This window comes from Bubalus kerabau, chromosome 3, assembly GCF_029407905.1.
Source record: "Bubalus kerabau isolate K-KA32 ecotype Philippines breed swamp buffalo chromosome 3, PCC_UOA_SB_1v2, whole genome shotgun sequence".
NCBI lineage: Eukaryota > Metazoa > Chordata > Mammalia > Artiodactyla > Bovidae > Bubalus > Bubalus kerabau.
Window position 1 is genome coordinate 140,489,749 of NC_073626.1, and position 27,384 is coordinate 140,517,132.

General features: G+C 38.2%; 1 protein-coding gene across 2 annotated transcripts in view; it reads left to right on the forward strand.

Moving 5' to 3' along the window:
• The window catches only part of PLCL1 (phospholipase C like 1 (inactive)), a 364,743-nt gene that overhangs the window by 294,157 nt on the left and 43,202 nt on the right, over positions 1-27,384 (forward strand). For both annotated transcript variants that reach the window (XM_055573032.1, XM_055573031.1), the window contains 3 exons: positions 2,208-2,411; positions 20,701-20,776; positions 23,271-23,380. In XM_055573032.1, the coding sequence (XP_055429007.1) occupies positions 2,208-2,411; positions 20,701-20,776; positions 23,271-23,380 (390 nt within the window). The remainder of the gene's footprint in view (positions 1-2,207; positions 2,412-20,700; positions 20,777-23,270; positions 23,381-27,384) is intronic.

Below are 27,384 nucleotides of genomic sequence, written 5' to 3' on the forward strand. Positions count from 1 at the left end.
GATAAGAACATAGAAGGGTATTTAAAGACATATAAAACATGTAATGCCTGTTAGATCATTTTTTGGTTGTTTAAGTGTACAATAATAATAAATTATCTTCCATGAAACAAGTAAAAAACTAATAAACAAAATTCAGCACTTGAACTTGTTGAAAACTATTTAGTCGTCTCTCAGTGTTGTGCTTTAATTGAAAGGACATGGATTCTGGATTAAATTCTATTACTGTGTAATTTTTGAGCAAATTATTTCGGATATATGGTCATCAGTTTTCTCCTCATAAAATGAGAAAAATAGTAATAATTACATCATAGGATTATTATGAGAATTAAATGAGAGAGAATGTAAATTACCCAGTTTTAGCATATAGGAATTCAATTCAGTTTTCTTGCCTTCATTAATACTTAGAGATGGCTGAAAACTTTTTCTTTAATACTAGTTAGTATACTTATTCTAGGCTCATGTTACTGAGAAACAACAAATGCTTAATAAGTTCCTACAAGGTACAAGGAGGTCTTGTTTAGCAGAAGCAGCAGCAGTCTGTGTATGAGAACAAAAAAGGAGAGGAATATTTTTCAATGCACTTTATTTGATCCTTTAGTTAACATTTTTATAGTAACTGCCAAAAATCCCTACATTCAAAATAGAAAACAAGCTTGAAGAGGTTAAGTAATTTTCCCAATATTGCATTTAATAAATGGGAATGTTGAGCTTTAAATACAGAATTAGCCACCCCCAAAACCCAATACTCATTCATGATTCTCAGTCACCTAATGTGGAACAGCACACCATGACTTGGTGAAAACTTTATTTTTACATTATTTCACAGAGAAATTCTGGAATGGGCTTAAAATCAATTTTAAATTGCTATAATGGAAAATACTATGTTACATACAAATACTTAGATTGTAAACGTATGATTGGCAGTGGGTTGCCTTAACCACTATTATAAAAATAGGTTCCAAATATTAGTGTTATCTATCTGGCTTTTTCTGACATAATTCTGCAACCATTATAACCCCCTGTGTTAGATTAGTTGTAAGTCATTTCTTTAACTTTATATATTTGAAGTAGATTTTATACAGTTCCATATAATTCTTGAAATATCTCCTTTGCATGTATTATATGTTTAAAATACATATTAAGGAGATTTGGCTATGGATAAAGTTTTTTCTGTTAGCATAACTTATCTCATTTCAACATAAAGGATTATTTAGAGCCTAATTAGTATAAAAATGAATGCCTTCATTGTCACTAAATTCATGAGGCATGCTAGGTTAGGTATTGTTCATTGTTAATAGGCATAGTTGCTATTTCAATCTTCTTTTAAAAACCTGTCACATGGACAAATGTAGCTTTACATAAAGTGTGTTTTATGCACGTCTGTCAGGTGCGTTTCTGATGGAGTGACAAAGGGATACCATTGATGGTTATGTGAAAAGAGGGTGATGAGCAGTAGCAGCCTGCTACCTTGTGGGAAAAATCTCAAAGGAGATGCACTCCAGTGTACAATCAGTGACATGCTTTTGTGATCATCATGATATGGATTTAATAATATATTCATGATCAATGTTAACTTGTCAAGTTTAATACTAGTTAGTATACTTATTCTAGGCTCATGTTACTGAGAAACAACAAATGCTTAATAAGTTCCTACAAGGTACAAGGAGGTCTTGTTTAGCAGAAGCAGCAGCAGTCTGTGTATGAGAACAAAAAAGGAGAGGAATATTTTTCAATGCACTTTATTTGATCCTTTAGTTAACATTTTTATAGTAACTGCCAAAAATCCCTACATTCAAAATAGAAAACAAGCTTGAAGAGGTTAAGTAATTTTCATGATCAATTTAACATGATCAATGTTAACATTGATCAATGTTAACTATGCATTGTCCAGAATATTTCAGATATTCCAGAATATTCCAAAGCCCTGCTTTGAAAAGTACTGTGTAACTTTAGGTCATAATCTCCTTTGCTTTGTGGCATATTTGTAGCAGTTGTTAAAAGTTGGGAAAGATGAAATGTAATTGTGAATTAGCTCTGCGTGTTATCTCCATGTATATTATAGTATTTTGGGTTGGTTATATCCAGTTTGCTTCAAATAACATATGTATTTAAGGGTATACTTGTAATGAATGTACTTTTGTGCACTGGAAGTGCTCAGGGTGGTGTCCTATGGCCAGAAGTGTAATTCTATGTTTTCTCCCACACAGAATGCCATAGTGTCTGTTAAGGAATTGTGTGGACTTCCTCCAATTGCCAGTCTGAAGCAGTGCCTGTTGACCCTGTCTTCTCGGCTCATCACCAGTGACAATACTCCCTCCGTCTCTCTTGTGATGAAAGACAACTTTCCTTATCTAGAGCCTCTGGGGGCAATTCCAGATATGCAGAAAAAGATGCTAGCTGCTTATGATCTGGTAGGAAACTGTTACTCTCTGTTTCTTGTCTGTGTGGGAGGAAATCATATTGCAGGACCTCTTTTATGAAACTTCAGTAAGTAACACAGAGTGACTGCCTTTAAAACCTTGACTGGGGGTGCCAGGCAGAAGTGGCCCACTCAGCTCCACCTAAGCCCTAGTGGAGACCTCTGAGACAAAGTTTTGAACCCAGAGCTCCACGGATTAAAACTGGAAAATCTCTGCTTTAGCAAAGAATAAATTTTGACTAAGACCTCAAAAGTATACACAATTTCTCATTATCTAAATAACTTTAGCCTGCAATATGACCATTTAATCACATGCCTAGAGGAAGTAAAATTATGCCTCAGTACTGCCTTATGATGGTTGAGACAAAATAATTCTCTGGAATTTATATTTCTAGGCTAATACTATTATCTGCTTTTTCTGAATATATAATGGAATTTAAATATCAAGTAAATTTAAGAATAATGATAGTTTTGCAAATCCTAACTCCATAATAAAATTAAGACCAAATGAAGAATTGGGAAAATTTGTCACATGTGCACCAGATGAAGTGTAAATAATCTTAAAATAGAAAGAGCATTTAAAAATCAATAAGAAAAAAATGAGAAAAAAAATCTTGTATCAGCCCGGGTTAAGTTCAGCTTCTCGAAACTAAAAATGCAAACCAATCATGCTTTAACAGTACAGTCTCTCACATCAAAATCTCACAGCCATTCATGGTGACACTTCTAGAAAATTCTTAGGAATCTAGTCTCCCTCTAGTTTTCTGTTCCACCATCTCTAGACCATCCTCAGGGTCCAAATGGCTGTTGAAGCTCCAGCCATAATACCTGCATTCCAACCATCAGGAATGATGAAGAGGAAAAAGAGGGCACTATTCTTTCCCTTTAAGGACATGAAAAAATGTACATCACATTTTATTTTATCAACCTGGAGTTGACACATAGACACATATACCTGCAAATACGAATGGGAAATATCTTTATTTTGTGTATTTTTTAATTTTTAAAAAAATTATTTAATTACTTTATTTATGACTAGACCGGGTCTTCATTGCTGGGTGTGCTTTTCTCTAGTTGCAGCGTGCAGGGGGCTACTCTCTACTTGCACTGTGTAGGCTACTCATTGTGATGGCTTTTCTTGTTGCACAGCAGCAAGAGTGCACGGGCTTCAGTAGTTGCGGCACTTGGGCTCAGTAGTTGTGGCTCCTCGGCTCTAGAGCATAGGTTCAATAGGTGTGGTGCCTGGGCTCAATTGCTCTGCAGCATGTGGGATCTTCTTGAATCAGGGATTGAACCTGATGTCTCCTGAATTGGCAGGGGATTTTTTTTTTTTACCAGTGAGCCACCAGGGAAGCCCAGAAATATCTCTATTTTAAAGGGCTATGTGCTCAACTAAAAATCATTTCTTCTGTTACTAAAAAATAGAGAATGGATGTTAGGGGACAACAAGTAGTCTTTGCTTCAGAGGTGAACAGGCAATTTATGTATCTCCCCTCCCTCAAAAATAATGAAAATTTAAAAACATGCTGTGCTGTGTGCTAAGTTGTGTCCGACTCTGCGACCTTATGGACTGTAGCCCACCACGCTCCTCTGTCTATGGGGAGAATAGGCAAGAATATTCCAGGCAAGAATATTGGAGTGAGTTGCCATGCCCTCCTCCAGGGGATCTCCCCTACCAGGGATCGAACTGAAGCTCTTATGTCTCCTGCATTGGCAGGCAGATTCATTACCACTGGTGCCACCTGGGAAGCCCCCAAAACATGTTTAACCTTAAAATAAGTTTTAAATTTAAGATATTAAAGAAATGTAATGAGATACTTCCCCTCTCCATCAAATTGGCACCTTTTTTTCTTTTTAAAATAGTACCTCTTAAGTACATGAATACTGTCATCCATCTACCTCTAGTGGGAAAATAAATTGGTAAATTTGGAGGGGATTTGGCAATATAATTTAAAATGATTATCCTATTTGATCCATATATTTCATATCCAGGGATTTACTCTAAGCCAAGAGATGTGTACATAAACATCTGTGGTTAATAATGTCAACATAGAGGGATAAATGGGGCTTCCCTTGTGGCTCAGCTGATAAAGAATCTGCCTGCAATGAGGGAGACCTGGCTTCAATCCCTGGGTTGGGAAGATCCCCTGGAGAAGGAAAAGGCTACCCACTCCAGTATTCTGGCCTGAGAATTCCATGGACCATATAGTCCATGGGGTCGCAAAGAGTCGGACGTGATTGAATGACTTTCACTTCACTTCAGAGGGATAAGTTAAATAAAATATAGTAAGCCATATTATGGACTTCCTTAAAACCATTAAAATTGTGTTAGAAGAATATTTGATGATGTGAAGAACTCCTCATAGTATGTTTTGTGAGAGAGTCTGGTTGCAAAAAAAAATATACACTATAGCATTTAAATTGTATTTGTATGTATATGCATCTAAAATGTTAGCAGGGTATTAATAGTGATTATTTTTAAATAAGGAGAGGGAGTTTTATTTTCTTGCACATGCTTTTCTGTGTTTTTTCTGTATTTACCAAACTCTTAACAATGAACCTGACTAATTTTCATAATTGAATAAAAATAGGTGTTAAGGAAGAAAATGATACTATTTTATCATTCAAAAACAACTAGAAGAGAGATATTGGGAATAAATACCCTGCACTTGAAAAAGAAAAGCCCACAGAGTATATTCTGCTTATGAATGATCATACCTCTTACAAACTGTACTTCATGGTTGCTGGGGAAGAAGTTTGCTTGTTACCTAAATCTCGTTTTTCATGAAATAATTTTTTTCTATCATAATAGTAGGGACTGAAAGCTATTCAGTGAATAGGTATAGTTGCCATCTAAGAGGTGACATTAGGGTACCTATTGCCATAGAGACAGACAGTGGAAGCACTTACTGCTCCAATCCCCTTTGTAAGCTAAGAAAGAAAAATCACTCACTGAGAGGGGAGCCTGGTTCCCTGGAGCTGGGCCTGCAATAAGCAGTAAAGCACCTGGACTGTGGTTAGCCAGTTTTCATTTCATATCCCCAAGTGTCCCATGGTATTGGAACCACACCTGCTGGCCAAATCTCATTCATATTTTTAAAATGTAATTTCTAATTGCAGGTACACCATGGTTTTCCAAAGTTTAAAACAAAAGACTTTAGTGGAAAGCAGAAATACTTCTTTTTAACTTAATTTTATTTTTTGGCTGTGCTATGCAGCTTGTGGGATCTTAGTTCCCTGACTGAAGATTGAACCCCGGCCCTGGGCAGTGAAAGTGTCATGTCCTAATCACTGGAACCACCAGAGAATTCCCATGGAAAGCAGAACTACTTCTAATGATGTGTTCGTTTATAGTTCCCTTTGGAAAAGATTTTTCGTTTTGGTAGGGAGTTGAGAGTAACTATCCCTATAGCTAGCATAGGCTGTCCATAACATGTAAGTGTTAGTCGCTCAGTCGTATCCGACTCTTTGTGACCCCATGGATTGTAGCCTGCCAGGTTCCTCTGTCCATGGAACTCTCCAGGCAAGAAGTGGATAACCATTCCCTTCTTCAGAGGATCTTTCTAACTCAGGGATTGAACCTGGGTCTTCTCCATTGAAGGCAGATTCTTTACCATCTGGCCTTACCAAGTGTTAAACTTGGCCAGTTGTGGACATGACCAAAAATACTGTTGATGTCTCAGTTGGTTATTTCTTTAAGGAGGTGCTGTAGATATGGGCCAGACACATGCTATGATGATCTCAAAAACCATTTTTACTTTAGGATTTGCATTGTATAGGTTGACATCTTTAGTGCTCTTATGTATTCATGTTGGTATTTATTTTAAGATAAATGTCTTTTAAGATACTCTGCAGATCCAGTGATCATTTAAAAACATAAATCAGATCATATCACTTTCTTGCTTCCAGGGGCTTCCTATGAAAACAGAACTAAAACTCCTCTCTGTGGCTTACAGGGCTATTTATGACCTGGCCTTGCCTTCCCATCTCACTTGCTGCTCCCAGCCTCACCTTTGTACACTCTCTTCTGTTCACTTCACTCAGCCCTGTGGGCTTGCTTTCTTCAGTCAGACTCAGCTTGCTCCTATATCCAGGCCATTTTACTTGCAGTTCTCTCTGCCTGGAATGTTCTTCTCTTCGGTTGCTTCTCATCTCTTAATTCTTAGCTCAAGTGTCATATCCTCAGAGAAAAGCGAAAGTGAAAGTTGTTCAGTCATGTCCAACTCTTTGCTACCCCATGGACTATACAGTCCTTGGAATTCTCCAGATGGGAACACTGGAGTGGGTAGCCTTTCCCTTCTCCAGGGGATCATCCTAACCCAGGGAACAAACCCAGGTCTCGCGCTTCCCTAACCGCTCTCTCCAGCTGCCACTCTATTACATAACCCTATTTGATTTCCATGATCTTATTCAGCAGTGTTGAAAAATGCCTGACTTTTGTCCTTTTCCTTTTACTCTCGATTTGATTATATATTCCAAGAGGCCAGAGACTGTCTGCCTTGCTTATTGTTGGTAACCCTAGCATCTAAAACACTGCTGACACATAGTATGTTATCAATTAATGTCAGTTGGATAAAATGTAAATGAATTCATCTATATAGTTGGTGAAATAATGTAGTTCCCATACTATCTCTGAATGTGTTTTATGGAAAACCTTTAAATGCCTTGTGTTTTATCTCTATGATACTATCCTAGCCAAATTGTTCCCTGCCTTACACATATAGTTGGAAACCTATAGACTAAGGCAAAGGGCTTTGCAGATGGCCCAGTGGTAAAGAATCCACTTGCAATGTAGGAGATACAGGTTTGATTCCTGGGTCAGGAAAATCCCCTGGAGAAGGACATGGCAACCCACTCCAATATGCTTGCCTGGAAAATTCCATAGTATCCTGGTAGGCTACAGTCCATGGGATTGAAAACAGACACTCTGAGCACACACACACACACACACACACACACACACAGATACACACACACACACATTCTAAGGCAAAACTATGGAGACAGGAAAAAGATCAGTAGCTTCAAGGGCTGGGGGCAGGATAGGGTGAGTGAGGGATGAACAGGTGGATCACAGGGCTTTTTTAGGGCAGTTTAACTATTCTGCATAATAATATAATAGTGGATTGCACCATTATACGTTAGTCAAAACCCATAGAATGTAAAACACAAAGAGTTAACCCTAATGTGAACTATGAACTTTAGTTGATAATAAAGTATCAATATTGGCACATCAATTGTAGTAAATGTACCACACTAATGCAAGATGTTAACAGTGGGGAAAACTGGGGGTGAGGTGGAGTGAGAGAGTTCATGGGAACTCTCTGTACTTTTTGCTCAACTTTGATGCAAGCCTAAAATTTCTAAAAATAAAGCCTAAAAAGCCCCATACAGACTATTAATAAAAACTTATTTGGATGACTAACGCAAAAGACAAATCTAGAGTTTATTGCCTAGTGGTGGTGGTGGTTCAGTTCAATTCAGTTCAGTCGCTCAGTCGTGTCCAACTCTTTGCGACCCCATGAATCACAGCACGCCAGGCCTCCCTGTCCATCACCAACTCCCGGAGTTCACTGAGACTCACGTCCATCGAGTCAGTGATGCCATCCAGCCATCTCATCCTCTGTCGTCCCCTTCTCCTCCTGCCCCCAATCCCTCCCAGCATCAGAGTCTTTTCCAATGAGTCAACTCTTCGCATGAGGGGGCCAAAGTACTGGAGTTTCAGCTTTAGCATCATTCATTCCAAAGAAATCCCAGGGCTGATCTCCTTCAGAATGGACTGGTTGGACCTCCTTGCAGTTCAAGGGACTCTCAAGAGTCTTCTCCAACACCACAGTTCAAAAGCATCAATTCTTCAGCGCTCAGCCTTCTTCACAGTCCAACTCTCACATCCATACATGACCACAGGAAAAACCTTAGCCTCAGGGGGCAGGTATTCCAAAATGAACAGCTTGTGTGTTCAACTTAGACTTAAGTTGCTTAAAAATGTCTCAAAAGTGGTAATAAACTGTATGTACTCAGTCAGTCATGTCTGTCTCTTTGCAACCTCATGGACTGTAGCCCACCAGGCTCTTCTGTCTGTGGGATTCTCCAAGCAAGAATACTGGAGTGGGTTGCCATTTCCTCCTCCAGGGGATCTTCCTGACCCAGGGATTGAACCTGAGTCTCCTGTATTGGCAGGTGGATTCTTTACCACTAGTGCTACCTGGGAAGCCCAGCTGTATAGATGCCATCTAAGAAGAAATGTTGTAACCACTAAAAAAATACAGATTATGTTTAGAATAGAAAAACAACCTGAAATCATTTCTGAACAGATATAAATGTTTGGCTTATTTCAGTATCAAAAGAAACAAATCAGGCAGCCGGGTACCCTACATTTATTGAAAGTCAACCCAAATGCATCAAACTTTACTACTTATCATCAGGAAGTAAAGTCAAATACTCTCAAAAACATTGACCTTGAGCTCATCTGCACAATTTTTCTCCCCCTAAATTTGGCTTTTCCCTAATGACCTGAGGTGGTCCTATTCCTTACTGAACATTGATTAATTTAATATTTGGAAATATTTCCTCTTGAGGGTTTTAGAAATTCAGCCTTAGAAGTCATCTTATATTGCTACTAAAATTACATTATAGCATATGTATTGATATCAAGGAATCAAAAGCCAAATATATCCATAATAGAGTGGGTTTATTTGCATGGCACAATTTCAGAAGACACCCCATCCCCATTTCATATCTTATTTAAGACATATGTTTTCTACCTGCTCACTGGTACTTAAAATTTCAAAATTATAACCAATTCTTTGATTAAAGGTTAAGACTTTAATCTCTTAAAATGCAAGAAAATCTTAGTAAGTAGTAACACATTGAGTTATCAGTAATTTGTACCTTTGGATGAATTTAACATATCCTGTCCTACAGGCAGTTTTTCACCTGGAGAAAGGAAGAGATCCTAATGACCGAGTGTTCCCCAAGTCGGTAGGGGTGAGATTGCTCAAACAATTGCAATTTTACTTAAGGGCAGCTCTGTCTACAATCTCCCTCAGTGCTGTGAGTAGGCATGTAGCTATGTAAATTCCTGGCTGATAGTTAGGGCAACAAAAGTAGAGGTGACTTTCCTGATATCAAACACATGTCACAGCCAGAGGTGAGAAGTGACAGCCTCTGAAAAGCACTAAAGCAAACTGGCAACATTATTAATCAATAACTCAAGCAAGTAGAAGAGGGCCTAAACACTGAAGGTGGCACTGATGTCTCCTTCCCAGGCCAGTGACACACGGAGGCGACTGGTGGGGTCAGACTCCTTGCTGCACTGCCATTTTGGTGGCTCTGTATCATCATGACAAGTTTTCAGAAACTCCCAGAGCCTTAATTTAAAATCAGAATGTCATTTCTAACCGACTTGTCCCTTTATTGTACTGATCTATGGGAGGTTGGATCCACACAGTCAAAGGCTTTGGCATAGTCAATAAAGCAGAAATAGATATTTTTCTGGAACTCTCTTGCTTTTTCCATGATCCAGCGGATGTTGGCAATTTGGTCTCTGGTTCCTCTACCTTTTCTAAAACCAGCTTGAACATCTGGAAGTTCACGGTTCACGTATTGCTGAAGCCTGGCTTGGAGAATTTTGAGCATTGCTTTACTAGTGTGTGAGATGAGTGCAATTGTGCGGTAGTTTGAGCATTCTTTGGCATTGCCTTTCTTTGGAATTGGAATGAAAACTGACCTTTCCCAGTCCTGTGGCCACTGCTGAGTTTTCCAAATTTGCTGGCATATTGAATGCAGCACTTTCACAGCATCATCTTTTAGGATTTGTAATAGCTCTTCTGGAATTTCATCACCTCCACTACCTTTGTTCATAGTGATGCTTCCTAAGGCCCGCTTGACTTCACATTCCAGGATGTCTGACTCTAGGTGAGTGTGAGTGATCACACCATTGTGATTATCTGCATCATGAAGATCTTTTTTATACAGTTCTTCTATGTATTCTTGCCACCTTTTCTTAATATCTTCTGCTTCTGTTAGGTCCATACCATTTCTGACCTTTATTGAGCCCATCTGTGTATGAAATGTTCCCTTGGTATCTCTAATTTTCTTGAAGAGATCCCTAGGCTTTCCCATTCTATTGGTCTCCTCTATTTCTTTGCATTGATCGCTGAGGAAGGCTTTCTTATTGCTTCTTGTTATTCTTTGGAACTCTGCATTCAAATGGGTATGTCTTTCCTTTTCTCCTTTGCTTTTCGCTTCTTTTCTTTTCACAGCTATTTGTAAGGCCTCCTCAGGCAGCTATTTTGCTTTTTTATATAACTTTTTCTTGGGGATGGTCTTGATCTCTGTCTCCTGTACAATGTCACAAACCTCTGTCCATAGTTCATCAGGTACTCTGTCTATCAGATCTAGTTCCTTAAATCTATTTCTCACTTCCACTGTATAGTCATAAGGGATATGATATAGATCATACCTGAATGGTCTCGTGGTTTTCCCACTTTCTTCAATTTAAGTCTGAATTTGGCAATAAGGAGCTCATGATCTGAGCCACAGTCAGCTCCTGGTCTTGTTTTTGCTGACTGTCTAGAGCTTCTCCATCTTTGCCTGCAAAAAATATAATCAATCTGATTTCAGTGTTGGCCATCTGGTGAGATCCATGTGTAGAGTTTTCTCTTGTGTTGTTGGAAGAGCAGTGGGAATAATCATCCTCAAATTCTATTTCTGATAGGCTTGAGAAGCTTTCATCCACCTGTGCTGCCTGTTTTGCCACCCTAATCCCCCATTTCCTTCTGTTTGAACCCTCTCCTTCAGTCAAGCTATTTGGTTTGCCAGGTATTTTTCATTTTCCATCCTTTGTTTTTCTGTTGTACTCTACCTCAAATGACTTCCTAGCCTTAATTCCTTCTGCATCAATCTAAGGCCAGCCCTTTGTCCTAATCTCTTGCAAAACTGACTTTAAGAAAAACTTCATTTATTGATTTTATTCATGAATTCAACACATGTAAACTTTAAAGAACTTTAGTAGATTATGTGCAAAATAGAGGTGAATAAATAGAGACATGGTTTTCAGAACAAGTAGCCATAGTATGAAGCATGACAGCTCTTTGAGTCAAGAGAAATATAAGTAAAATGAGATAAGTGTGTATATTTGCCAGTTGTAACAACACTTCTTTCGATGTATCATTTTGTCTATGTCTTTAGTCTTTTGATTTGTTAATTTAACAAAAAAACTGTGCACACATGTTACTATGCAAGTTGCTGGGGGAAAGAAATGGTATGAAGCAAAATTTCTGTCCTTGAGGAATGGGAAATACTGATATGAAGGCAAGATTTACACCTGAAAAGGGGAAGGAGCAGAAACACATAGTGTCCCGGCAGTGAAACAGATGATATTTTATGTCCCGAGATGGATGGAGTCTAAGGATCTTGAGTGCTTATGGTGGATTTTTCACAGTGACTTGTAATATACCCCCTCTATGACTTTTACCCTGTCTCACCCCCGTGCTCAGCAGAAAATAATTTGCAAATGGTTTTGATAGAAAAATACTATCTAACCTTTGTAAATTGTTTTCTTTAGATACCTGAATTTTTACTTTTCTATTGTTCTTACCTGTCTAATTTTCCATGCATAGTCAAGAAGTATTGCCTAACATATTTTGTTTTTTTTTAAATGTTTTAAATTAATCTGAACACTTCTGAGTAGTGTTTTAAATATAGAAATCAGAGGTGGAAGAGTTGCAGGGAATTACAAGTGTAAAAAATGCAACCAAAGCATTCTCCAAAGGTGACTTCTGTGCTCAATAACATTAACATAAAAGTTGAAACTTTGCTATGAATACAGCAACAGATTTTCTGAACATAAAATCAAATCAATCTAGAGAACAAAAGTCAAGAATTATTTAATCTTTTTCATAGTCGTGTGATTTGGAGAGCAGTTGATTGTGTTAACATAGCTAGGAATCTAGCAAAGAGAGCCAATCACTATCTTTTATCACTCTTGGGGTAGAATCAATGTACGGGCTGGTATCACGCTGAAGCCAAACAATGGATTCAATTGAATACATTTTCTGCTCTTAGTATTATCAGTATACGTTGAGCTGAAGAATGGGAAAAAGTTGTAAGTATGTCAACAGCCCTCCAATGCAGCTTTAGTTTTAGTTATTGAAATCAATTTAAATTGAAATTAAGTCAAAAGTATTCTCCATTCATTGCTCTCTCTTGTTGTGAAGTTTGTATAGAACTTTATATTAGTTTGCATTTTAAAAAGCATGTTGGGTTGTGTAGTGATGAAACCCAGGGAAAAAAAAACCCATTGGCATGTATTTAACCAGAGCTGGTTATTTAAAAACAAAATGTGTAGTCAGTGCATTGAAACTGCTTACTCTTGGGTGTGGCAATGTTTTCTATACATTTTCTATATATATTGCGGGAATTGTCAGCATATGAGGGTTAGCAGCATTTTCACTTGGTACAAAGGTCCCAAGAACACAGGGTATCAGAGATGTATCAATAAGCAAGTATTTTGGGGAGCTTCTTTGTGAAATATTGTGCATGAATGCTCAGGATTTGCTTTGCATTCCTGAATACTCAAGTTCTTGCAACAGTTGTAATTTAAGAGAGTGTAAGATTGTCACATTGGTCTGAAAAATTCTGGAGAAGGTTCATGAAGTTTCAGTTCAGTTCAGTTCAGTCTCTCAATTGGGTCCAACTCTTTTCGACCCCATGAATCGCAGCATGCCAGGCCTCCCTGTCCATCACCAACTCCCGGAGTTCACGCAAACTCATGTCCATTGAGTCGGTGATGCCTTCCAGCCATCTCATCCTCTGTCGTCCCCTTCTCCTCCTGCCCCCAATCCCTCCCAGCATCAGAGTCTTTTCCAATGAGTCAACTTTTCGCATGAGGTGGCCAAAGAATTGGAGTTTCACCTTTAGCATCAGACCTTCCAATGAGCACCCAGGACTGATCTCCTTTAGAATGGTTTAGTCACTAGGAAATAGTATGAATGAACTAAATTTTAATCATAGTGAGATAAAAACAAACATTTCTAATGATTACTCAAGGTATAGCTGACAATTATATCTTAGAATCAGAACAACTGGAGAAAAGAAAAGGTAAAATTATCCATTTATGCAGGAAGCTGCTCATGTGGTATTGATAGATTCTGTTGCTACCATGAATGTGAAGACAGAGGTCCTTTGACCTGCTCTGTGTGAGTTCCCCTTTCCTGCTCCATTGTAATTCAGACTAGGAAACATCATTCAGAGCTGGCTCCAGGACAGAGAATACTAACTTCATCACATACACCAAAGGCAGTAGACTTCCAGTAAGCTGGTAAATGTTAGATGTGTTCCTGTATCACTGAAAATTAGCAGTCTTATAATATTGAATTTGCTTAAAACCCAAAGATGCCCATCTATCAAGAGTGCTTTTTATCCCTCTGATTTAAAATGTTTAAGTAAATTAAAAATTAAAGAAAATTATATTCATTCTAGTTAGCAAATGTATTTGTAACAACAATCAGATATTAAAGTGTACCAAGTTTAATAAAATTCAAGTCTTATTTTAAACAATCTGAATAGATGAGCCACTATTGAACTAAAAACTAAAGCCCAGTGTTTTGATTAGAAAGAGGATAAGAGATAGATTATTTTGGTCTTCTTAGAAGGTCTAGAGAACAGATTGGCTTTTTATAGATTCACATATTCTTAAGCGATTGCCTTTTCAAATTTGATAACTCCTTCCTGAAAAAACAATGGACACAAGTAAGTATATTTCTTCCTAGATTTCATAGGAAGAATATCTATATCGGTTCATGTGTGCTGCTTGACTTGAAGGGGGAAGCAGTCATGGAAAAAAGGTATTTTCATGTTCCTTTGCTTGGTGAATTCTAATTTATAAAATGCTAATCACCAACTTGCACTTGCAGTAGAAATTCTACACTCTAATATAATATTAGCATTGCAGAACAGTTTATAAGGTCTGCACCTCAGGAATGCTTGAGTTCTAGTGTAAAGTTTTTTACCAGCTAGCAGTATGGCTTAAGGCAAGTTAGTTTGGGACTGAATTTTTTTATCTGTAAAATGGGGTTGTCTGTGATAGATGGTCATTAAGGTTACTTCTAGATATAAACTTCTGTGGTTCTAAGAATGTAGATGTAATTCAGGATAAAATTATAATCTATGGATGGTGATGAGTAATATTTTGATGAAATCTCATCTTTCCAGTACCATTAAATAGTTACATTGACTCTGCAATGATCCTAGGCAATTAGTCAAATCCCTACTGAGCTGGGAAGACAGTTTTTTTCACACAGATTAGACAATTTAATCCATCTTTGAGTAAAAGCGTTACTGTCCCCTTCAGTAAAGTTTTTGTTTTAAATAAATGATTTTGATCTTAACTGACAACTTTACACACCCCTGTTCAGGTCACATGTAATGCTTAAAGTGACATCAACCTTTATCTGGGTAAGTCCTCTGTTCTTTTAGATTCAAAGCCATGGCAAGGAATTAAGATCTTTTTGGAGATATTCATGTAACAGAACCAAAAAAAAGCTCTTTGTATCACTCCAACAGCAAAGGCAACTGGGAGCTGAGGCTGAGACATCAGATATGTAAATCAGGCTGCTGCCAGATTCTATCTGAGTTCAACCCAGCTTTGGCTGTCTAAGTCTACCTACTGCCCTGCTGGGGGATTATTTGAGGACATGCGTCTCACCTTCACTCCTTGGCTTTGTATTTCATTTCCATCAGGATCTGTAGAGACATAGTTTTCATCTCAAGTCAACCATTTTTCCTTTCTAACAACTTACATAAATTACTTATCTAAACTGGGGGGAAAGGAGATGAAACTCAAGTCAACCATTTTTCCTTTCTAACAACTTACATAAATTACTTATCTAAACTGGGGGGAAAGGTTTGAAATTGTTGATTTAAGTATGGTTTGGCTTTGTTGGTACATTTCAGTTATCTAGTTTTATTTGTTTTCTCTACAACTGCTAATAATTGAAAGTTGACTGCAGAAAACAGAATAAAATAATTTTTATAAATACAATGGAAGCTGTTATCTTAGAAAAGAGGATCAAAATGCTTTTATAAAAAAGTTTGTATAAACAATGATTTTAAGTTCTGAGAGTATTAATAACAAGGTGTTTTAGAGTAAAAGTTCTGACTTTTATGACTAGAGTCTTTCAAATTATCCTCAGGGATACTCTTCTATGTTGAAGGTTAAATCACACTTGACTATCTCTTTATGAAGTGATCTATTCAGGTCTTCCCTGTAGCTCAAAGGGTTAAGAGTTCTCCTGCAATGCAGGAGACCACGGTTCGATTCCTGGATCAGGAAGATCCTCTGGAGAAGGGAATGGCAATCCACTCCAGTATTCTTGCCTGTAAAATCCCATGGACAGAGGAGACTGGCGGGGTCTGTGGGGTCGCAAAGAGTCGGATACGACTGAGCAACTACTACTACTACTATTCAGTTCCGTTCAGTTCAGTCGCCCAGTCATGTCCGACTTTTCGACCCCATGAACTGCAGCATGCCAGGCCTCCCTGTCTATCACCAACTCCCAGAGTTTACCCAAACTCATGTCCATCGAGTTGGTGATGCCATCCAGCCATCTCTTCCTCTGTCGTCCCCTTCTACTCTGCCACCAATCCCTCCCAGCATCAGGTGAGTCAACTCTTCACATGAGGTGGCCAAAGTATTGGAGTTTCAGCTTCAGCATCAGTCCTTCCAATGAATACCCAGAACTGATCTCCTTTAGGATGGACTGGTTGGATCTCCTTGCAGTTCAAGGGACTCTCAAGAGTCTTCTCCAACACCACAATTCAAAAGCATCAATTCTTCGGTGCTCAGCTTTCTTTATAGTCCAATTCTCACATCCATACATGACCACTGGAAAATCCATAGCCTTGACTAGACGGATCTTTGTTGGCAAAGTAATGTCTCTACTTTTTAATATGCTATCTAGGTTGGTCATAACTTTCCTTCCAAGGAGTAAGTGTCTTTTAATTTCTTGGCTGCAATCACCATCTGCAGTGATTTTGGAGCCCCCCAAAATAAAGTCTGACACTGTTTCCATTGTTTCCCCATCTATTTCCCATGTGGGAAAAACAAATTTCTTATACTATGGGATTAACAAATATTTACTTGGGAGATTTTGAAGAGAACTTGAATCATAGGGTTTATTGTATGTTTTGGTCCTGAATTTGTTTTGCCTCAAAGAAGTAATACAGTTTTAAGATTTATTTTCTGATACTTGAGTATTACATTTTCTATAGGTATAATCCTACTAAAAACTTTATTTTTCAGTACTCAATTTAAAAGAGAATTAAGAACATGTAAGATTATAGAAAAATGGAGAACCTAGGAAAAAGACTAGAGACCAAAAGAGATTATATTTCAAAAAATACAATCATAAGTTTGAAGTGATCAATAATAAATAAAATGCATATTGTCTACATGTGTGGGTAATTGATATGTAGAAGAAATCAGTATCACAGGTAAGATAAGGAAAAGGTGATGTAAATGGATAGATACCTAAATGGATCCCCAACCCAGGGATCAAACCCAGGTCTCCTGCACTGCAGACAGATTCGTTACTGACTGAGCTACAAGGGAAGCCTGTAGGGTAATAAAGTGGTGTCAACTGTTGAACTGACAAGAATGAGATCTGGGGATAGGCCAAGGGGTACTCTGTGATGAGACCACACTTTGGGGGTCTCAGTGGAATCTTTGCAGGCAAGAGTCAAAGCATTGGGATAGTTTTTTAAGGAAAGGTTGACAAGGACAAACACTCAAAGGCCAATCGAGTATTTTGTTATTGATTTTACTTGCTTACTTTACGATAGGAGATACTGTATGGAAAAGGGAAAAACCAGGGAAGGAGCAGAAATTGTAGATGAAAAAATGATTCGTTAGGAATGAATTCCTCAAAGAAGCGGGGAAAGGTGAGATTGGAAGTCGGGGTTGGAAGAGTTAGCCTTGGCAAAGAGGGCACTTCCTTCTCAGGTTGTCACAAAGAGGCTGTGGCATCTTTGGAGGTAGGAAGTATATTCCTTTCATACTCAACACTGAGGAGATACTTACTTGCAGTACAGTACTGTGAAGAAAACTGGCCACATACAATAAAGAGTTTCTTTTTCGTTTAGTCAGAGAATATGTTTTCCACTGAGAGCAAAACCAAGAGAAATGAATGTCAGTCAAGATTTTGTCAAAGGAAATTACCAATCTTGTCCCTTTTGAAGTGTTTCCTTAAAAGGAAACATTTGAACATGGTTGCAGTAGTTCAGTTATGGGCATGGCCTCATGTTTTTACTGATGGGCTGAATCTGATAACTTTGGAAAGCTACATTTCAGGTTCAAAACATGGCATGTGTGAAGGCCAGACAAATCAGAGGGAGTCTGAAATTTTAATTCCAGTTTAATCATTAATTAGTTCTATTTTTTTAGATGAGAATCTTAATTATTATAAGTCTTAGTTTCCTTTTTTCACAAAATTAAGGGGGTGGTCCTGATAGTTAAGATTCTTTTAGCCTTAAAATGATTCTAAAAATGTATAGTATATTAGGTCTTGCTCACGGTAAAGTCACCGAAAGTACTTTTCTCTTTATGAATATTTCCCTTGCTTGAATTTCATGAAAACATTTTAGATGCTATTTAACTAATTGGAACATCTGATAACTTTGAAAAATCCTAAAAATTCAGTTGATGTTGCATGTGTAGATGCTAAACTTAGAAAAGACTAAATCAAATTGCCTTCATATTAAATTTTTCTTTGATGGTGAGTTTCATTCACTTGTAACCTGCTATAAACTAGGCTACTCTTAGCCATTTGATAAATGGTTATTCAGAAGCATTCCACTTCCTCTTGGCAGTTAAAAGAGTTAATGCAGTTAAACAGTTTGGTGCAACTTAGACCTTCTTGAGTGTCTAGTTTATGGTTTTAATAGTCAATTTAGCCCTCCAAATAAGTCACTTCAAGTGAAAAGTGAAAGTGAAGTAGCTTAGTCGTGTCCGACTCTTTGTGACCCCATGGACTGTAGCCCGCCAGGCTTCTCAGTCCATGGGATTTTCCAGGCAAGAGTACTGGAGTGGGTTGCCATTCCCTTCTCCAGGGGATCTTCCCGACCCAGGGATCGAACCTGGGTCTCCTGCATTGTAGGCAGACACTTTACCCTCTGAGCCACCAGGGAAGCCCAAGTCATTTCAAACTATTATCTTATGCAGAAATATAAGTAATTAAAGTTTGATTGAATTACATATCATATTTCATTCATTCATTTTAGCAGACTTCCCTACTAGACCATGGAGCCCCATGGAGATAGAAATGTGTCTGTTTCTGCTCCTCAGTGTATCATACCCCTTGTAGTTACTACAGTGCTTACACATAAAAGCTGCTGAGTAGATATTTTTTAAATGAATGAATGGTATGATTTTACTCTTGTGGAGTTGTTAGGCACTAAACATTTGTGATTCAAATATCCTTTTCCATTTGAAGATTTGTAATAATAAATCACTTCATATTTGAAAGTGATTGTATAAAATTACAATCTGTTCAACAACATTTCATTATGAAGAATATGTGTCTTAAGACCTTTTGTGTCCACTTTGGATTCTGCCTTGAGCTCTCTTTAGATCATTGAGCCAGACAGAGAAATCATGGAATAGCCAGATTAAAAGGGACATTTATTAGGAGTAGAAATGAAGAGGAACTGAAGAGCCTCTTGATGAAAGTGGAAGAGGAGAGTGAAAAAGCTGGCTTAAAACTCAACATTCAGAAAATTAAGATCATGGGATCTGGTCCCATCACTTCATGGCAAATAGATGGGGAAACAATGGAAACTGTGAGAGGCTTTATTTTCTTGGGCTCCAAAATCACTGCAGATGGTGACTGCAGCCACGAAATTAAAAGACACTCCTTGGAAGAAAAGCTATGACCAACCTAGACAGCAGAGACATTACTTTGCTGACAAAGGTCTGTCTAGTCAAAGCTGTGGTTTTTCCAGTGGTCATGTATGGATGTGAGAGTTGGACTATAAAGAAAGCTGAGCACTGAAGAATTGATGCTTTTGAACTATGGTGTTGGAGAAGACTCTTGAGAGTCCCTTGGACTGCAAGGAGATCAAACCAGTCAATCCTAAAGGAGATCAATCCTGAATATTCATTGGAAGGACTGATGCTGAAGCTGAAACTCCAATACTTTGGCCACCTGATGTGAAGAACTGACTCATTGGAAAAGACCCTGATACTGGGAAAGATTGAAGGCGGGAGGAGAAGGGGACGACAGAGGATGAGATGGTTGGATGGTATCATCGACTTGATGGACATGAATTTGAGCAAGCTCCAGGAGTTGGTGATGGCCAGGGAAGCCTGGGATGCTGCCATCCACGGGGTCTCAAAGAGTCAGACACGACTGAGTGACTGAACTGAATTCAACTGAACTGATTAGGAATAGAAGAGTGACTGGACATTCAGGGAGTGTTCATTTGCTTATTGGTGCCTTTCTTTGGCTATTTCTTTAGAAGAGCCCCAATTCCTTATGTTTCTGATCACAACTTCTGTAACTATTTCTGTCTTCCCCCTTCTTCACATACATATTTTTCTTTTCTCTTTATCTCCAACAGCTGTCCTATTTCCCCTACTTCACTCAGTATATTAATCACCTCTTGGTCTTTTTCCTTTCTACCGAAATGTGAAGGGCAGGGACGCCATTTCAATGTTGTTGCCTACAAGCTGTGTGGAATCAGTGGTGATTATGACTCACAGCTCATTCTTGCCAATGGAGCCGCAGCCCTTCTCGAGGGAGGATCAGACCTCTGCCACCTTTGTGCCACTCAGATCCAAGTTTCCAACTTCACCGATGCTTTCAGTAGTCTTTTAAGCTCATCAATGGGTGATTACCTGTTCTAATTCTCATTACTGTTGTTCCAGTACCGTTAGTCTTGATGTTGCAGTAACTTGGGGTGAGGGAATTAAAAGAAAAGGTGTTCATGAATGTGACCTGGGACTTAAAGTGTGTATGCATATATTCAACAGTTGTTGATTTGGCACTCATGGTGTGCAGGCATGTTACATAACTGGAGCAGCCATAAGGTAAGTGGCTCTAGATGACGTGAGAGTGGATGGGGGTTGGAGCAGAGATCATCCTTCCCTCTCTCATTTCCTATGGTTACTCCATGGTGCCCCGTTACCGGCAGTATCATGTGGGTCTTTTTGAATATCATCTTTACAATGCGCCAGTTTAAGGATTCCTGACAACCACCTTCTAATGTTTGTTTTGTGACAGATGATCCAAGAGAGCCGATTTCTCATAGAAATGGCAGACACAGTCCAGGAAAAGATTGTGCAGTGTCAAAAAGCAGGTAATCTTCCCGCTTGCCCCTATTTTGCTTAGAAAGCGTAATGATGATTCTTGCAGACTTTACTTTTTACTCTTAAAATTAAAAGATTTTATGTGATAGTTTAATGATACTTTGAGTTGCACTGAAGCCTTTGTTTAGTACAGAAGAGATCTAGATGATAGTAAGTGGGTTGTCTGTGTGTATATAGAGATGGTATCTGAAGATATCTAGAGAGGTGAGGGTTTCTGAACTTACTGTTGTGATTTGGGAACCTATCAAAGCTGTTTACTACTGATATGGAAACTGTGGTTTTACATTGCCGCTTAAGAACCACTTTAGTTTTACCATTTGAACCATAATCCTGTTTACCTTCTAGGCTTTTGCCCCATTTACTAATCCTCATTTTAGGTCTGTTCTTTCTTCAAGGGTGCGATGGGTCCCATGTCTCTTACGTCTCATTGTTTGTTTATTTTCACCTTCATCCACGCCCCTGTACTTTTCCTCTCTCTTGGATCCATGTTCTCCCTAATCTATACACACACTAGTGATTATGATAAGGAAGGTGACACTGACAATTGCTTGATGTATATGCATATGATATATATGTTTAGTAAATATATATCATATATAAAAAATATATACTAAACATATATATCATGCGCATATACATCATATGCTATGTTATTTCGAAGAAGGCAATGGCACCCCACTCCAGTACTCTTGCCTGGAAAATCCCATGGATGGAGGAGCCTGGTGGGCTGCAGTCCATGGGGTCGCTAAGAGTCAGACACGACTGAGTGACTTCACTTTCACCTTTCACTTTCATACATTGGAGAAGGAAATGGCAACCCACTCCAGTGTTCTTGCCTGGAGAATCCCAGGGACGGGGGAGCCTGGTGGGCTGCCGTCCATGGGGTCGCACAGAGTCGGACACGACTGAAGCGACTTAGCAGCAGCAGCAGCAGCATGCTATGTTATTTAGTCCTCATAACAACTCTGCAAGGTAATCATCATTATGTCCAATCTACAGATGAGGCATTTTAGATTCTGAGAGACTGAATGAATTATCCCAAATACCATATTAACATGTGGCAGAGGTGACCTTTGAACCTAGACCAAAATTTGAAAATGGTGCTTTTCACTACTGATCTGGAAGCTTAAATGTTTCTGTTGAAAGGAAGCATGAAAATAATAACAATACCAAATACTTACATTATGTTCCTATGTACCTGGCATTACTTTGAGAGCTTTGTATTTGTAGACTTATTTAATCTTCACCCAATTCCATGAGGTCAATACTCTTTGTTAAGAGCTTGGTATTTGTAGACTTATTTAATCTTCACCCAATTCCATGAGGTCAATACTCTTTGTTATTGCCATTGCACCGCTGAGGAGACTGAATGCAGAGAGTTTCAGGGATTCATTCATGCTTACGAGCTTGTCAGTGGTAGGGCCAGGGGATAGATCTAGCCTCTGCAGCCATGCTTTTACTATGTATTGTGCTTATGATGTTAACACCAGTCAAGTTAATGTGGTTTAAGCTGCATTAATACAAACCTAGCTGGTAGAACAAGAAAGTGGTGGTAAAATCCTACCTCATGTGGGCTACTTCAATCCTATTTTAAGTACAGTGTTCCTGGATGTCATCCTTAAAGAGAGACATTATAATAAGCTGAAACATGTTAGAATGTTTAATCTGGAGAAGGGAAAGCTCTGGTAGACTTTAATCCAGTATCTTCAAATATTTAAAGGGCTGCACTGTGGAACAGAGATTAGACCTTGTTGGTGAGTCCAGCTAGAACCAAGGGGTAGAAGTTCCAGGGAAAAAGACTGGCTTGATATCAATCATAGCTTTCCAAAGATGGAATGAGCTTACCAGAAAAAAGTGTGATTCCCAATTTTGAGGTGCTAAGACAAAGGCTAGAGAAACAGATGATGGTGATGTTTTTCATAGTATTCAAGCTCAGGAGAATGGTTTAGCTATAAATAACGAGGGCCATTCCCAAATCTGAAACATTTGGGTGTTTCCAGGAATGCTATTTTTTCTTAAACCTTTTTAGTTTTACTCAACATTTAGTAATTACCATTGTTGTGTTTGTAGGCTCCAGGCCTACTGTCAAGCCATATGGATGGTTCATAAGAAAAAGTAAGATATGTGCATCCTTCACATATGGTAGCCATTCACACATTACACCATTTTATATAAAAACCAGGTAGAAGACAGGCAAGATGGATGCAACCTGTTGGAAAAATTTGCTTCTTAACTTCTCATGTTTTTGTCTATGTATTCTTGCTGTTTAAAATTTAATCTAATGCATTGATTATTTTTAGTTTTCCTTTAAGGATAGCCATTGGGTGGTGATGAACAGAATGAGAAGAGAATTCAATTTGGGGATTTATAAATTATGAGAGGACAGAAATGAGAAATTATATTTTTACTGATAATATTTTCACTATAAAATGCCTAAATTTCTGAAATTTATACAGAGAATTCTCTTATGTTCTCTTTTCAAAGGCATGGAGTTCCATGAGGAGCTTCATAATCTGGGGGCAAAAGAAGGCTTGAAAGGGAGAAAACTCAACAAAGCAACTGAGAGCTTTGCTTGGAACATTACAGTATTGAAGGTGAGTGAAGTACTCAGGTGCCCATTTGTCTTTATTTTTCTCTTCATTTCTCTAATTGGTCTCCTCATCAGTGGTTGAAAACAGTGACTTGAAGTTTTTATTAAAGCTTGCTCTAATTAATTCATACTCTTAAGAGATGGGGAGATGCATACACGGATTGACGCACTTTTGTCCATAATAAGGCAATGAGTTTTGTGGTGGAGGCAGAAGACAGCAAGACCTAATTCCATTACCTGGGGTGAGTGGGTGTGTGTGGTTTACTCAAGTCAGTATGGCTATTCTTGTTTGTGGAAGGAATAACAAAATGTTACTGGAGAAGGATCCAACACAAGTTATTTGGGAAAGCCTTAAACTACAGACGATTTGGAGCCATTTAGGATTATTTTATTATAGGGACAGTCTTCTATAAATAGGTTTATTTTTGCAGAAATTTTGGAAGTCAGCTTTTTGAGATTACGATTTGCTCTGCTGAAAATTAATTTTAGGACTTTGAAGTAAAGACATCACTTTTCATATTTTGTTACATGAATGGAGAAATGATTTAGGCAGTTGGAATGATTTATTCTTAACATTGTGATGGAGAAAAACAGCTACAAGCAAAATTACTAATTACTGACATTTAAAGAACACTCGTGAGCCAGGCACTGTTTTATAAGGTTTATATGAATTAACATTGTAATACTTTCATTAACCCAATACTGTTATTATTCTCATTTTACAAGTGAGAAAACCAAGGCATTGAAAACTTATGTCTATTACCCAAGATCACTCAGCTAGTGAATGGTGGCGCTGGAGTCTGAACTCATGCAATGTAGTTCCAGACCAGAGCCTGGTCTACAGAGAGATACTACACGTATTTATGTGAATGTGCTAAATGAATCATAATACATATCACAAATGCTTATTAAAAATTAAGCCCACAAATATTTGGTAAGCTCCTATTATGTATTGAGCTCTCTGCTGTGCATTGGGGACCTATAAAGAACAAAATCTTTTTTTTTTAATTTTTCTTCAACATACAAATATTTTATTAACAAAATTTATGGCATTTATTTTACATTTAATTATGCATGACAATATTGTGTGTTCTAGAGACCATGGTTTTAAAAACACTTTTTAAAAATTATTATTATTATTTTTTTTTTACTTTACAATATTGTATTGGTTTTGCCATACATCAACATGTATCCACCATGGGTGTACACGTGTTCCCCATCCTGAAACCCCCTCCCACCTCCCTCCCCATACCATCCCTCTGGGTCTTCCCAGTACACCAGCCCCAAGCTTCCTGTATCCTGCATCAAACCTGGACTGGCGATTCAGTTCTTATATGATATTATACATGTTTTAATGCCATTCTCCCAAATCATCCCACCCTCTCCCTCTCCCACAGAGTCCAAAAGACTGTTCTATACATCTGTGTCTCTTTTGCTGTCTCGCATACAGGATTGTCGTTACCATCTTTCTAAATTCCATATATATGCATTAGTATACTGTATTGGTATTTTTCTTTCTGGCTTACTTCAGTCTGTATAATAGGCTCCAGTTTCATCCACCTCATTAGAACTGATTCAAATGTATTCTTCTTAATGGCTGAGTAATACTCCATTGTGTATATGTACCACAGCTTTCTCATCCATTCATCTGCTGATGGACATCTAGGTTGCTTCCATGTCCTGGCTATTATAAACAGTGCTGCGATGAACATTGGGGTACACGTGTCTCTTTCAATTCTGGTTTCCTCAGTGTGTATGCCCAGCAGTGGGATTGCTGGGTCATATGGCAGTTCTATTTCCAGTTTTTTAAGGAATCTCCACACTGTTTTCCATAGTGGCTGTACTAGTTTGCATTCCCACCAACAGTGTAAGAGGGTTCCCTTTTCTCCACATCCTCTCCAGCATTTATTGCTTTTAGACTTTTGGATCGCAGCCATTCTGACTGGCATGAAATGGTACCTCATTGTGGTTTTGGTTTGCACTTCTCTGATAATGAGTGATGTTGAGCATCTTTTCATGTGTTTGTTAGCCATCTGTATGTCTTCTTTGGAGAAATGTCTATTTAGTTCTTTGGCCCATTTTTTGATTGAGTCATTTATTTTTCTGGAATTGAGCTGCAGGAGTTGCTTGTATATTTTTGAGATTAGTTGTTTGTCAGTTGCTTCATTTGCTATTATTTTCTCCCATTCTGAAGGCTGTCTTTTCACCTTGCTTATAGTTTCTTTTGTTGTGCAGAAGCTTTTAATTTTAGACCCCTATATATGTTGTCTACAAGAGACCCACCTCAAAATAGGGGACACATACAGACTGAAAGTGAAGGGCTGGAAAAAGATATTCCATGCAAATAGAGATCAAAAGAAAGCAGGAGTAGCAATACTCATATCAGATAAAATAGACTTTAAAACAAAGGTTGTAAAAAGAGACAAAGAAGGACACTACATAATGATAAAAGGATCAATCCAAGAAGAAGATATAACAATTATAAATATATATGCACCCAACATAGGAGCACCGCAATATGTAAGACAAATGCTAACAAGTATGAAAGGGGAAATTAACAATAACACAATAATAGTGGGAGACTTTAATACCCCACTCATACCTATGGATAGATCAACTAAACAGAAAATTAACAAAGAAACACAAACTTTAAATGATACAATAGACCAGTTAGACCTAATTGATATCTATAGGACATTTCACCCAGAAACAATGAATTTCACCTTTTTCTCAAGCACACATGGAACCTTCTCCAGGATAGATCACATCCTGCGCCATAAATCTAGCCTTGGTAAATTCAAGAAAATTGAAATCATTCCAAGCATCTTTTCTGACCACAATGCAGTAAGATTAGATCTCAATTACAGGAGAACAAAATATTAAAAATTCCAACATATGGAGGCTGAACAACACACTTCTGAATAACCAACAAATCACAGAATAACAAAATCTATATAGACCCTAACCTCATGAGTTGACAGTCAGGGGGCAGGAGGTGAGGTGGGGGGAAATAGGCATCATTTGCTTAAGAGGCAGGAACTATAGTGTTACTATAAAGAGGAACTTATTTTATAATACTTGAGTACAATGTGGCAGTAACAACCCTGAAACATGCTTTCTGTTCATCATATATTTATGTGGGCTTGTTAATGCACTGATCGCTGAGAAAAGAGCTATGGACACAGGTATCAAAAAGTAGTACCTGGGTCTCTAAGATTAGTGCGCCAGGGGAGACAGACATATGACTAATAGCAGCCACTGGTTATTCAACAATTCATATGTGATTAAGCATTCATGACTAAATAGTTTATGTGTGTTTCCTCCTTTCCACTTTGCAACAGCTGTGTGACATTCAGCAACTCATGCTGACCCACATATGACCCTCTCCATCTCACAGATGAGGAAATTGAGGCTCAGGGAGGTTTCAGTTTCTTCCCTTCAGCTGGTAGATGGCAGAGCTGAGATTTTAACTCATGTTCATGGTTCTTCCCACAACCTGTCCTCCTGTGTCCTGTGAGATTTCATCCATGGAGCTGAGTCCAAGCAGCCTAGTACAGGGTTGAGGGCACAGCCTCCGGGTATAGGCTACCTGGTAGCTGTGAGGCTTTAGTCAAATTATGTAATCTCTCTGTGGGTGGCAACATTAATAATACCTCTGCCCTGGGTTTTGTGAGAATGAAATGAGATAAAGTATACAAAATACCTAAGTCACAGTGATGAAACTTGACACTGTATAATACATCTCTACCTGTACTATTATCGTATAGATGTGCTATTACTTTTGCTAGGGTGAGGATGACTATTGGAATATAAGGCTTTTGGTTTTTTTTAATTTAAAAAATTGAGATATAATTGTTCATTTCTTTGTTAAGGCTCACTGTTTTCTGAGGTTTGTGTCTCTGGTTTAGTGACAGGAGCTGATTGCTAGATGCGTGCATGCTTAGTTGCTTTAGTTGTGTCTGAATCTTTGTCACTCTGTGGATGGTAGACTGCCAGTCCATTGGGTTC